The sequence below is a fragment of the Candoia aspera genome, chromosome 12 (genome assembly GCF_035149785.1).
Source record: "Candoia aspera isolate rCanAsp1 chromosome 12, rCanAsp1.hap2, whole genome shotgun sequence".
Lineage (NCBI taxonomy): Eukaryota > Metazoa > Chordata > Lepidosauria > Squamata > Boidae > Candoia > Candoia aspera.
In genome coordinates this window covers 14478785-14492275 of record NC_086164.1, presented here as the reverse complement: position 1 = coordinate 14492275, position 13491 = coordinate 14478785, and the positions used below count along the sequence as shown (strand labels likewise).

Below are 13491 nucleotides of genomic sequence, written 5' to 3'. Positions count from 1 at the left end.
CCCTATTTATGTGTGTGTCAATGTCACACATATCTACAAAAGGGGTGGGCTTAGATTGCAATGCTACACTCACCATTTTGCAGACTTTGTCGTGAGTATGGATGGTGAGCTGGTTTTTTGCTTAAGTCAGGACACTTTTTTTCCTGTTCTTTTTTGTAGACATTAACACAGAGATCCACACTGCAGATGCTCATGTGTGTGTCTGTGTGTACAAAAAAACTCAGTTGACAGAACCATTCATGGGGTCAGGGCGTCTGTTAAATCCAAATGTCCATTAAATCCAAATGTATTTGCATCAAATGACGTCACTTGCGTAATTGCACAGTTGAAGTGAATGAGCTTGTTTGCAGTAAAACCCTGATTTAACTTCATTTAAATTGGAGTGGAGTCGAAATGAAAAAATACCTTCTATCTTCGGTCTGCTAAACTGAAGTCTACTAAAAAAAGTTTACTGTGTACACATTTCTACTTCTATATATCTGTATCTATTCAGAGGTTGGCTTCTATCCAAAACAGGTTGAGCAGAAATCAAACAATATTTTCAATAGCATTGGGAATTCTTCCCTTTTCTGTGCCATTAGTACCATATCTTCCTTCAGTGGTTACTTTGGGAAATTCCTTTCTTTGATACTGGGAGTACTGCTAATAGGCATATATTGGGATTTGAATCAGTGAAAGCCCACAGATTTTCCAATTGTGCAACCGCTGTAAGTGCCATCCAAAGGCTAGATAAATAAAGCCTTTGCATGCATAACAGTTGGCTTACCAAGATGAATAGAGGTAGCCCTCACTTAACAACCACAATTGGGACCGGAATTTTGATTGCTAAGTGAAGCGGTCATTAAGCGAATCTGACCCAATTTTACGACCTTTTTGTGGTCATTAAGCAAACCATGTGGTTGTCAAGCAAATCATGTGGTTTCCCCGTTGATTTTGCTTCTCAAAAGCCAGCTGGGAAGATCAAAAATGGCAATCATGCAGCTGTGGGACGCTGCGATGGTCGTAAATGCGAACCAGTTGCCAAGCACCCAAATCATGACCACATGCCCATGGGGACGCTAAGACAGCTGTAAGTGCAAGGACCAGTCGTAAGTCATTTTTTTCAACACTGTCATAAGTCCAAACCATCGCTAAACAAATGGTTATTAAGCGAGGACTGCCTGTAGCTGAGCTTTTTCTCCCCTTCCCTGTTTTGTGTAATGACAGACAACACTCAGAATATTTATCGGGTCAGTCCAGATGGGTCGCTCCGAGTCACCTTTGCCAGTGGAATGGAGCTGATGCTGAATGCTGAGACACACATCCTGGCTGGTGTGGTCAACCCCACATTAGGCAAATGTAATATCTCTTTACCTGGGGAGCACAACTCCAACCTTATCGAGTGGAGGCAAAGGAAGGAACAAACTAAAGGCAATATTTCCACTTTTGAAAGAAGGTTACGGGTAAGTTTTAGTTTTCCCACTCTTCTTTGAAGAGACCTATGTTTCCAGGCCATACCATGTTTGCTGCAAATCCTCCAGTGCTGTTCTTTTTGCATTGTTAATTTTGGCCTTCTGTCTATTTCAAAGTGAGAGCCAGTCTGGTGTAGTGGTTAAGGCACCAGTCTAGAAACCAGGTAATTCATTCATATATCTATAGATATATAGATACAGAGATAGATAGAGATAGAGATAGATCTATATGCAGGGCTTCTTTTGGACATTCACCTGAAGTCTAGAATGTCCTCCCTAGAGGAAAAATCACACTATTCAGTCCCCTTGTCTTCCTCTCACTCAGAATGAAGCTCTGTCTTCCCCATCCCCGCCCTTGACCTACTGTGGCTGATACAGATTCTTTTCACTGTGAGCCATTTTAAGGCAGGCAGATATGCTGGGTTAGGCTCAGAAGATGAGGGGCACATGGCTCTGTTTTGGATCATTCAAGGCTTTTAATTACAAGCCTTTTAGTCTCATTATTTCCAACTGTATGAAATGAAAACAAACAGAAAAGCAACATGAACCAAACTATTAGTGATAAGTAGAGCTAGAATGCTGCCTGAAGCATTGTTCTCATCTCCAAGCTTCCTGAGAAGATCCAGCCCTTCTAATGAAGAAGAACTTACATATGTGGATTTGGCTACCATGTCTGTGCTGCAAAAGTTCAAACCCTAAACCTGGCAGGAAAGATGTAGATGAAACTCTTACACTTCCATGTGGTTGTTTGGATTTTTGCAATTCAGAAAAGTTGCCCTACCCTATTCCATCAGATTTGTTGAAGGTATGGAGCAAGGAGTAGGTGTCAAAGGCAAGCTCAGGCAAACCTCTGTTCTGGCAGATCTCAAAGAGTCTGTCTCTCCTCCATTTGCTATATTTACATCACTAGTTAAAGAGATAGGGGTAGGAACTCTCCCTGAACATCTGGGCAGAGAAATAAAGAGAGGCATGAAATTTAAGGAGCGGATAAATGGCAGAGCGGGTGTTTTGCCTACTGTGAAGATTGCCAAACAGGCAAGAAGGAAACCTTGGTATTTTGCTATGGTTCAGACTTTATTTCAAGCCAATGAACAACTTATCTCTCCTTCGAGATGTGATTTTACCAGTCTCAGGAGTTCTTTTCCAAATCCACCTTGGTTTCTCTAGTCCTGCATTATGCAAAATGATCAGCTGTCATTGTATCTAGTTGGCCTTTATGGCTTTCATTCAACAAGAGTATTAACACATCCCTGTGGCAGGTGGGTCAATACTTTTTTTCCCCTCTCTCTCTCTCTCTCTCTCTCTCTTTAAATAACAGACTTAGGTTTAAGACCAAAGACATCAATAAACCTACAGGGTGAAAAAATGCTTTAGAAAAGCTGTTTTCAATGTGACAGAACTACTCCTTGGGGAGGTCTTGATTAACATGGTGCATTCAAACTAATGATCTAAAAAAAATGGCCTACAAACAGGGTAATTATCATAGATCTGTCAAATTTGATAGAAGATGGAAGAGTGGAATTTTCCAATACTTTATTCAAGCCTCTCACAGCAGATGGACAGAATCAAGCAACCTTTGCTGATCTTGAAAATGCTGAGAGGTGAGACCTGATTAGTGCTTGGTTGGCAGGCCACCAGGGAACCCCACAGCTTTAAGCTAGGTTGAGAAGCCAAAAAACATCCTGGAAGAAGGTAATAGCAAATCACTTCCATATAATTGTCAACAAAACTGCAAGGACATTTCCATGAAGTCATGAGGAGTCAAGCTTAAATTGAGGGAGGCACGATTTGGCTTGTTAAACCCCACTCATTTTCTTCACTGAGGTTATAGAATTGAGAATTGAGAGCAGAACTGGATTCATCCATCATACTGAACCATGTATGTTTGTTTTGACCACAGTTTGTGGAGTCCAGAGTGGCTTGCTCAACTATCAGTCATTGTTGATGTATCACAAAGACTAGGTTCACACATCACTTTCAGAGAAAAGCAAACAAATCACATTTATACAATCAGCCTACTGCAATGTATAGTTTTCATAACAGAGTTTCAAATTTGAAAATTTTCCAGGTCAAAGAGTCCTGTTATGAGCTTAGAATAGCTGTTCCAAGTTCAAAATTGCTTGTTCCATATTTGCCTGGAAGTGTTGCAAATCTGTTCTGATCATACCAGAAATGCTCCAGGCTTGAAATATTATCAGTAGAGTGCTTGAATGCTTTCAGTAAGGTCATAAGAACTGTTGTAAACTACAAATGTTTTGCTGACCCCTATTTAATAGCAGAACTACTTTAGTTTACATGTGCTATTCTTCTTATGTTCTTTAGGCTCACAACAGAAACTTGTTGTCCATTGATTTTGACCATCTGACCAGAACAGGGAAGATCTATGATGATCATCGCAAGTTCACTCTTCGGATTCTCTATGACCAGGCAGGCCGCCCAATTCTGTGGTCACCCATCAACAAGTACAATGAAGTCAACATCACTTACTCACATTCTGGATTAGTAACATACATCCAGAGAGGAACGTGGACTGAAAAAATGGAGTATGATCCAAACGGGAAGATTATCTCCAGAACATGGGCAGATGGAAAGATATGGAGCTACACATATTTAGAAAAGGTTATTGATTATTGTAATTGGGGAACAGTGAGAATGGAATAAGGTCATTTTGAATGTACATTGAGTCAAATGGTAGGGTTGTTCCCTACTTTTGGAAATACTAATGAAGCAATTACTGAAAGGCAGAGAGTAGAGAAGATTCCACATTTATCTTTGACATCTTGGTTTAGAACAATCAGGTACCAGGTGATGGGAAAAGACCATTCTTAAAGATCATGGAGACCCTTTGCCAGTTAGAATTTCCATCATCCTACAAAAAGGTATGTTAAAAGTTAAGGTTCCCCCACATCTGGAGGACACCAACATGAGGAAAACTGGGATAGAAAGGCAAATAGTTTACAGCTGAAGCAAGTTATTAGAAGAAGGATACCCCCAACTGTATCAAACCCATCAATAAGCCATAGATACCATGTAACCTTCCCCAACATGATGTCCTCCAGGTATGTTAACCTAAGCCTCCCATACTCCCCTGGGAATATGACCACCCTGAGATCTCTAGATATAAGGTAGATTTGTCCTGATAAACTACACCCAAACCCCATCAGCTGATTTTAATTAAGCCAGTTAAAAACTTAGCAGCTACATGCAGTTTTCGTGTTGTAAATGTGTGTGCATCTTGAGCCTTAGCAGGCTGTTTTAACCCAGCCTCTTTGATTAGTTTATTGTGCCAAACCAGAAAATGTATTAATGTATTGACCAGATTACACCTGTTGTCTGGATGGAGATATCAGTACATCTTAGAAACATTCACAACACTATATTTAGGCTCAGTTCAGATATCACATCCAGATATGTTTAAAAACAACCAATTGGTTTAATGTGATGTCTAAACTGACAACCATAATTTATCATCATTAGGAAACTTTAAGCGAATCAGAAACCATGATTGCAATGGTTTTGTAATCCATGGTTTATGCTGGCTGTGTTTTGGAATGACAGCTCACCTGGTAAATGTGGTTGACTCTCCCTCTGCTGTGCTCGGAGATGGGCCAAGTCTTCAAAGGAAGAAAAGAGGTGGCAGACAAACAGCTCTAAACCAAGGTTTGCCTATGGTAGATTTGGACACTCAAACCATGGTCTGATGTTAAATTTGATTAGCACAAACAATGGTTTGATGAAAGTCATACTTCAGTCTAATTTCTTATCCTCTATTCCCTATCTAAAATATTTTTGGGTGCCCTCCTGAAGCAAATCCCCTGGCTGAAATTGTGTTTGCAGTGCTAGGTATCCTGATGTATTTATCCCACCCGGGTCACTGGAAAGACATCTTTCCTAACTTATTTTGGTTTTCCTTTCAGTCTGTGATGCTTCTTCTGCATAGTCAGCGCCGCTACATCTTTGAACATGACCAATCAGATCACCTGCTGTCTGTCACTATGCCAAGCATGGTCCGCCACAGTTTTCAGACCATGCTTTCTGTTGGCTACTATCGAAATCTTTATTCCCCACCAGACAGCAGTGCATCTTTCATCCAGGACTTTTCCAGAGATGGACGCCTCTTGCAAACGCTCTACCCAGGAACGGGCCGCCGAGTTCTTTACCAATACACGCCACAGTCCAAGCTCTCTGAGATCCTTTATGATACCACACAGGTCTCCTTTACTTATGAAGAATCAACTGGCGTTATCAAAACCATACACTTGATGCATGATGGATTTATTTGCACCATCAGATACAGGCAAACGGGTGGGTTAAGATTAGTTTCCTATGTTTCACCTATTCTTGGCAAATATATACCACTCTCATGAAGATCTGCTATCCTGAGGTTCAACTTATCTTTTATAGACACACACTATTTTTAAAGCATCACTTTAAAAATCCTTTAGGACAAGTCTGTTTTGGATTCTAGAAGGATGCAGTTTATTGATTAAACCCTTTATTTGTTGGAGTGACTAAGTAAACAGATAACATAGTGATAGTCCCTGGCGCATATGGTCCCTGATCCCCTACAGCATACCAGAACTTTGGAGACCCACCAAAAGAATTTTATTGTGTAATGGAACAGAATTGGAAACTTATTAAAGAAATATTAAATGTATGGTTAACAGTCATGTAAATAGTAAAAAAAAAAGATTTGTGTTTTTAATTTTTATTATAGCACAGTTCAAATGTTTCAGAATTAAAATTAAAATGGTGACTAGAAAGTCAAAGAATGGAAATAATCAATTCAGTATACCTAGAAGCTGATTTAGGACATTTTTTACAATGCATGTCCTGTTTTCTTTGCCTATCTTACAAACCTATAAGATTTGCAATAAATGGCATCCATCAAATTAGGAATAGGCTTGTCTGGTAAGATTTAAATTATATAATTAGATCAATCAGTCAATTGATTTTATTATGGTCACTGACCAGTACAAGATACAATTCTATAAAATATGCACATTAGCCATTAGCCATAAAATATGAGCCATCTAAATTAAAATAATTTTAAATTTGAGTTTACAAGTTCCAATTAAGTGTTAAAATATGTTTGGATCACAATGTAAGTGAGCCCCTTAATCAAGTTTAAAAACAATCTTATTAATTTGCATTATCATGACTAATATTCTATCAGGTATAAGTGTCTATAAAATATATGTAAAATATTAAAAGGAGTGATAAAAAGAGTAAAATATTATATATAAAATGTGTTATATAGACCACAAAGTTATTACAAGGGATACATTACTACATTTTTCCAATCATAACAAAGAGATGTTTCCAAATCTACATAAAGTTAACAGTTAAATTCTAAGTTATCTAATTATTCCAAAATCTATAGTGTCCTAACCAGACAAAGGTGCCCACTCCCCCAAAATTAAAAATTTTCAAATGGTCTGAAGAACTTGAAAGTTTCCTCACAATTGTGTGGTTTTTAATTAGGCATAATAAAGATATATCTTTATTATAATTCTTGGGAACTTTTCCTTCTAATGGATTGCCCTGGTTGCTTATTTGTTGTTGATGGTTGCCTAAATGTATGTGTCTCCCCCCGCATCCTTGGACAGCTTTCTTTTCTTAACTATCCATTTTACGTTTCTTCTATAGGTCCACTTATTGGACGCCAGATATTCAGATTCAGTGAAGAAGGTCTTGTGAATGCCAGGTTTGATTACAGCTACAACAACTTTCGGGTAACCAGCATGCAAGCCATGATCAATGAAACTCCACTACCTATTGATTTGTACCGCTATGTGGATGTGTCTGGGAAAACAGAACAATTTGGGAAATTCAGCGTAATCAATTATGACTTAAATCAAGTTATAACCACCACGATGATGAAGCATACCAAAATTTTCAGTGCCAATGGCCAAGTGATAGAAGTGCAATATGAAATTCTGAAATTCATTGCCTACTGGATGACTATTCAGTATGACAATATGGGACGTATGGTGATATGTGACATCCGAGTAGGAGTAAATGCCAACATAACAAGGTACTTTTATGAATACGATGCTGATGGACAGCTACAAACTGTCTCTGTGAATGATAAAACTCAATGGCGCTACAGCTATGACCTCAATGGAAATATCAACTTACTCAGCCATGGAAACAGTGCACGGCTTACTCCTCTGAGGTATGACCTTCGAGATCGCATCACAAGACTAGGAGATCTTCAGTACAAAATGGATGAAGATGGCTTTCTTAAACAAAGAGGAAATGACATCTTTGAGTATAACTCCAATGGTTTTCTAAGCAAAGCTTACAACAGGGTTTCTGGCTGGACCATCCAGTTTTGCTATGATGGTCTGGGACGAAGGGTGGCCAGCAAGTCAAATCTAGGGCAACACCTACAGTTCTTCTACGCAGATCTCTCCAATCCAGTAAGAATTACTCACCTGTACAATCACAGTAGTTCAGAAATAACATCCCTTTATTATGACCTTCAAGGTCACTTGATAGCTATGGAGTTAAGCAGTGGCGAAGAGTATTATGTGGCCTGTGACAACACTGGAACACCCTTAGCTGTCTTCAGCAGTCGAGGGCAAGTGATCAAAGAAATCCTTTACACACCTTATGGTGAGATCTATCAGGACACAAACCCAGATTTTGAAGTCATCATTGGTTTTCATGGAGGGCTATATAATTCTTTGACTAAATTGCTACACTTGGGACAAAGAGATTATGATGTGATCGCTGGTCGCTGGACAAACCCAAACCATCGCATCTGGGAAGAACTGAAGAATGTCCCCAAGCCATTTAACTTGTATGCATTTGAAAATAATTATCCAGCTGGCCAAATACAAGATGTGGCTAAATATACTACAGGTAAAACATTTCTTACTTTTCTGGTTATCCATTTAGTTAAACTGATGGTAGTGAGCATCACTTAGATTTCTGTACAACTGATCTAAGTAGATCTCTTCTGAATCTTTTTGTTTCATATATATCACACTTTTTCCCCTGAGGAGAACAAATCCGTATCCATGCTATTCTCGTATAATAGCCATATGTAGTAGATTAGACTGGAAGAGGGTTGCATGCTGAATTTCACCCAGTGAGCTTTGTAACACCATTGGCCAACTTGTACTTATTTATTGTTATTTGTTACTCAGGTTTATCTGCCTCTGCAATTATAAATTGTCTCTAAGCAAAATACACTCCAATGCAGTAACAAATTAAAGATGTAATAACTCAATATATGAGAGCCAGGTTGGTGTAGTGGTCAAGGCACCAGGCTAGAAACCAGGTGACTGAGAGTTCTAGTCCAGCCTTAGGCACAAAGTCAACTGGGTGACTTTGGGCCGGTCACTCCCTCTCAGCCCTAGGAAGAAGGCAAGGACAAAATACTTCTAGAAATGTTCCCAAGAAGACTGCAGGGACTAGTCCAGGCAATTGCCAGGAGTCAATACTGCTTTGAAGGCATACACACCCAGAACACAATATATAACAATATAAGTAGCGATAAATAAATCAATATTCTCATACTGAAGAAAGATACCAAAGTAACTAAAGAGGGAGAGTAATGGAGAAGACCTGCTTTTGTGATCCCTGGTAGTAGTGCTCTTTTAGAGTGACGACTTTAAAGATCCTTTCCAGATCTTACTGGATGGTCAGAAAGTGCTGGAAGCAAAGAGTCTGAAAAATATCCAGGGCCTTAGCCATGTAGGTCTTTAAAAGTGACAGCAAACCCCTTGAATTGCATCCAGAAGCCAGCTAGTAACCATCACAACAGAAAGGTTATCTGGGCAAAACGAGATTCACCTATAACCATTTAAGCTGCTGCATTCTGGACTAGCTGTAACTTCTAGGTGGTCTTCAAGGGCAGCCCAGCATAGTGGGTATTGCAATGGTACAACCAAGAGTTGACCAAGACGTGAAAAGAGCCTCCTGATTTAAGCAAGGTCACACGAGGTAGAGTTGTACAATGGTCCTCCTGTCCCCAGCTGTCACTTGCTCCTTGAGTAGGTACTGTCAATCCATCAGAACCCCCAAATTATGAATCAGCTCAGTAGGAAGGAGCTCGACCCTGTCCAGAACTGAAGGTGGAACATCCTCGGACTCAGTTCCTTCCATTATGCTACAGTTTAACCCTTAGTCTCCACTTCCCCATTCAGACCCTTGCAGCTTCCAGAAATTGGGGTAGCTCCTTGACCAAATGTCCTATTCAGCACAGGCTTCACATATATTTTGAACCTTGCATGTCAAAGACATTAGAGTGTTTACTGCTGAACCATTATTTTCCTTTTGTAAATTACCAGCCCTTTAGAACACATATAATAAAAGCAGGCTGATTTTGGGAGGCACTAATAACACTTTATCCTCAGCATACTCTGTTCTTGTAAAAGGCAAACTGCTAAACAGTTGCATTGGGTTGGAAAGTGGGTGGGAGGAAGAAAATCATGTTTTGCTCTAATTACCTTTTTTTTTCCCCCTTGACCATGCTTGTTAAATTTCCACCAACTGGTAATTAGGCTTTAGTTCTGGGCATTGGCTCTGTCAAACACTGCCTGCAGAGAATGATGTAATATGCTTGTTTTCTAGCTCTGGAGAAATGCAAAATCATAAGGAGGGAATGAGGTGAAAAAGAAGAAATTTGCTTAGGGTTTCATCCATTGCATATTAACTTGGCTGTAGATCTCATTAATTTCAGTTAGTGCTTATCAAGACATGGGTATTACAGCAGGTATGGAAGTGAAATTGGCCGTTGAAGATTTTTATGATCGTTGAGAAATTCTACTTCTTACTTTCCTGTTATGAAGTAGCTGAAACAGAAAGTGCGTAGCACTGCTGCTTTACAACTGAGGAACAATCTTCGCCTGCCTTTCTTTCCTGCTAAAACCCTCCCACAGAATCAATAAAAATACAGTACAATAGTCAGGGGCCCCCAGGCTTACTGTTTAGAAGTCACGATCTCAAAGGAAGAATAGGTGAAAAAGGAAGAGGAAAACAAATGTACAAACACATTTTCAAAGTTTAAATAGTCACGATGTTCTGCTATAATTCTTTAATATTTTATCAATATTACATAATTTAAAATGCAAGCAAAGGAAGGAATTGCACAGTGCAAGAAATATACCACACGTAGTACGATTTGTGACACTTACTACAGCATAGTGCTGCTGTAATGGTCTGCGGGAATGACCCTGGGAAACGGGAAAAGCCGCAGCAAGAGGAACGGTCAGATAAGAGGCAGCTGAGCCCACAGCAGGAACATGGGAATGTCAAACATCTCAGAAGGGACCCTCTCCAACTGTAAAGGTGAGGGGAAATAAATGTACTTTCAGACTTGCAAGATTCTGTTAATGTAATCTTACAATAAAGTAGAATTAGTTCATCTGGGTATGCTTCCTGTCTGGACTACCTCGCAAGGCTGACAGCTGCTGCCCACTCTTTCAAATATTCTATATACAGATTTGGTTAACCTTTTTCTCACTCCCCATTCCTAGAGAGAAATATTTAGGGACATTTAATGTTTGGGAAAGCTTATTTTTTCCACAATGTTTCCCTTATTCAAATTTCTTACAGGTCTTAATCAAAGAAGATACTTTTTTTAATGTTTAGAAACACTTTGCTTTTATACAGTGTGCAGATGTTTATGCCAACTGAACTCTTCTTGGTTTCCTTGCTAGATATTGGAAGCTGGCTTGAACTGTTTGGATTTCAGCTTCACAATGTGCTTCCTGGGTTCCCAAAGCCAGAGATGGACACTTTGGAGACAACATACGAACTTTCACAACTTCAAACCAAGACCCAAGAGTGGGATCCTGGAAAGGTAAGTCAAAGACTTCTGAAGGAACTAAGTTGGAGAATGTTGATGACAACCTATAATAGGAGTAATAGTATCACAAGTGGCATTTTAAAATGTTTAATCATATAAAATAAAAGTTAAGTCAGGAATGGCTGCTGTCTGTAATTGGAGAGAGTCTCTCATTCTCAAGCATAGCTTCAACAAAATCTACAATTTCTGCATTATTTGCAGTAAATAATTCTCCTCCACTGTATGAAATGTTAAGTGCAAACCAAGAAGTTCCACATCCAGCCAATGAGATGAGTGAGTGGCACAGTTTAAGATCATGTCTACACCAGTCTCACAGTTCTGGAAACTTACAGATATGTCTCCAACGGTAGATATCTGGAACTAAAGCTTCCAGTGCAATTTCATTTTCTCATTTGATCGGTCTTGCAGAAGGGGTATCCATGTCCACTCTCTCAAATTGTTACTCATTCATGGCAACTTTTCTGTGCCAGTTTCTGAAAATTCCTGCACAATGCATACAATAAAAAATTCATGTTGTGTTGTGTTGCCCCAATGAATTATATTCACTTCCTGTACTGTCTTTCTCTTCTTCCCCAGACTATTCTTGGCATTCAGTGTGAACTACAGAAGCAACTCCGGAACTTCATTTCCTTGGACCAGCTTCCCATGGCCCCCAAACACAGCGATGGGCGATGTGTAGAGCGAGCAAAACAACCCCGATTTGCTGCAGTTCCCTCAGTCTTTGGGAAGGGCATCAAATTTGCGATTAAGGATGGACTAGTAACGGCAGACATTATCGGAGTAGCCAATGAAGACAGCCGGCGCATCGCTGCCATCCTCAACAGTGCCCATTACCTCGAGGACCTCCATTTCACAATAGATGGACGAGACACACACTATTTCATCAAACTTGGGTCTTTGGAAGAAGACCTTGCTCTCATAGGCAACACCGGGGGACGGCGGATTTTGGAGAACGGGGTCAATGTCACAGTGTCACAAATGACTTCCGTCATCAATGGGAGGACTAGACGATTTGCGGACATCCAGCTCCAGCATGGTTTTTTGTGCTTTAACATTCGATACGGGACTACCCTTGAGGAAGAGAAGAACCATGTCTTGGAGATTGCCCGGCAGAGAGCTGTGCTACAAGCTTGGACGAAGGAACAAAAACGACTCCAAGATGGTGAAGAAGGTATTAGGGCTTGGACAGAGGGGGAGAAGCAACAGCTTCTGGGCACTGGGAAAGTGCAGGGTTATGATGGATATTTTGTTTTATCTGTGGAGCAGTATCTAGAACTTGCTGACAGTGCCAACAATATTCACTTTATGAGACAGAGTGAAATAGGCAGGAGGTAACAAACACACAATCAAAATGTTCTCTGCCTTCACATCACCAAAGACTGCCTGTTTTTAAATGAAGACATTACGTAACAGTTTATTGTATTGGTTTTTCTAGATCAGAACTCTGTGTATATATAAATATAGAGGGGAAAAAACATATCCAACTGCCTTTAAATGTGACAAAAGATGGTATTTTAATATAGTTTGTTTAAATGCTTTGGGAGATGGCAATGGTTCCTTGTTCGAAGGCGGTTATATTCAGTGTTTGGGTGCAGCGTTCTTAGTGTTGAACTTCATTTGGAGAGAGTCCAGGTGGGCAAAATATTTCATATGCTGTCTTCTTTCCTTCCATCAGAACACTTTTTGGTTTACTTAACTTGCCTACAACATGTATGGGATGGGGCCAGTGCCACCAATTGCTTGGTTTTGCTCATGACCCATCACAAAACTGTCTTCACAAGCTATCCTTTAGGTATAGAATGAATGAATGAATGAATGAATGAATGAATGAATGAATGAATGAATGAATATATATATATATATATATATATATATATATATATATATATTGACAACAAAGGTCCGCATAGTTAAAACAATGGTGTTCCCCGTAGTAACATATGGCTGCGAGAGCTGGACCATAAGGAAGGCTGAGAGAAGGAAGATCGATGCTTTTGAACTGTGGTGTTGGAGGAAAATTCTGAGAGTGCCTCAGACTGCAAGAAGATCAAACCAGTCCATCCTCCAGGAAATAAAGCCAGACTGCTCACTTGAGGGAATGATATTAAAGACAAAACTGAAATACTTTGGCCACATAATGAGAAGACAGGACACCCTGGAGAAGGTGCTGATGCTAGGGAGAGTGGAAGGCAGAAGGAAGAGGGGCCGACCAAGGGC

General features: G+C 39.8%; 1 protein-coding gene across 1 annotated transcript in view; it reads left to right on the top strand.

Moving 5' to 3' along the window:
• Positions 1 to 12967, top strand: part of TENM1 (teneurin transmembrane protein 1) — a 273477-nt gene extending 260510 nt beyond the window's left edge. The window contains exons 25-30 of the mRNA XM_063313466.1: positions 1207 to 1442; positions 3774 to 4070; positions 5369 to 5756; positions 7101 to 8321; positions 11126 to 11268; positions 11851 to 12967. Coding sequence (XP_063169536.1) covers positions 1207 to 1442; positions 3774 to 4070; positions 5369 to 5756; positions 7101 to 8321; positions 11126 to 11268; positions 11851 to 12609 — 3044 coding nt within the window. The 3' untranslated portion in view covers positions 12610 to 12967. The remainder of the gene's footprint in view (positions 1 to 1206; positions 1443 to 3773; positions 4071 to 5368; positions 5757 to 7100; positions 8322 to 11125; positions 11269 to 11850) is intronic.
• The last annotated feature ends 524 nt before the right edge of the window (positions 12968 to 13491 follow it).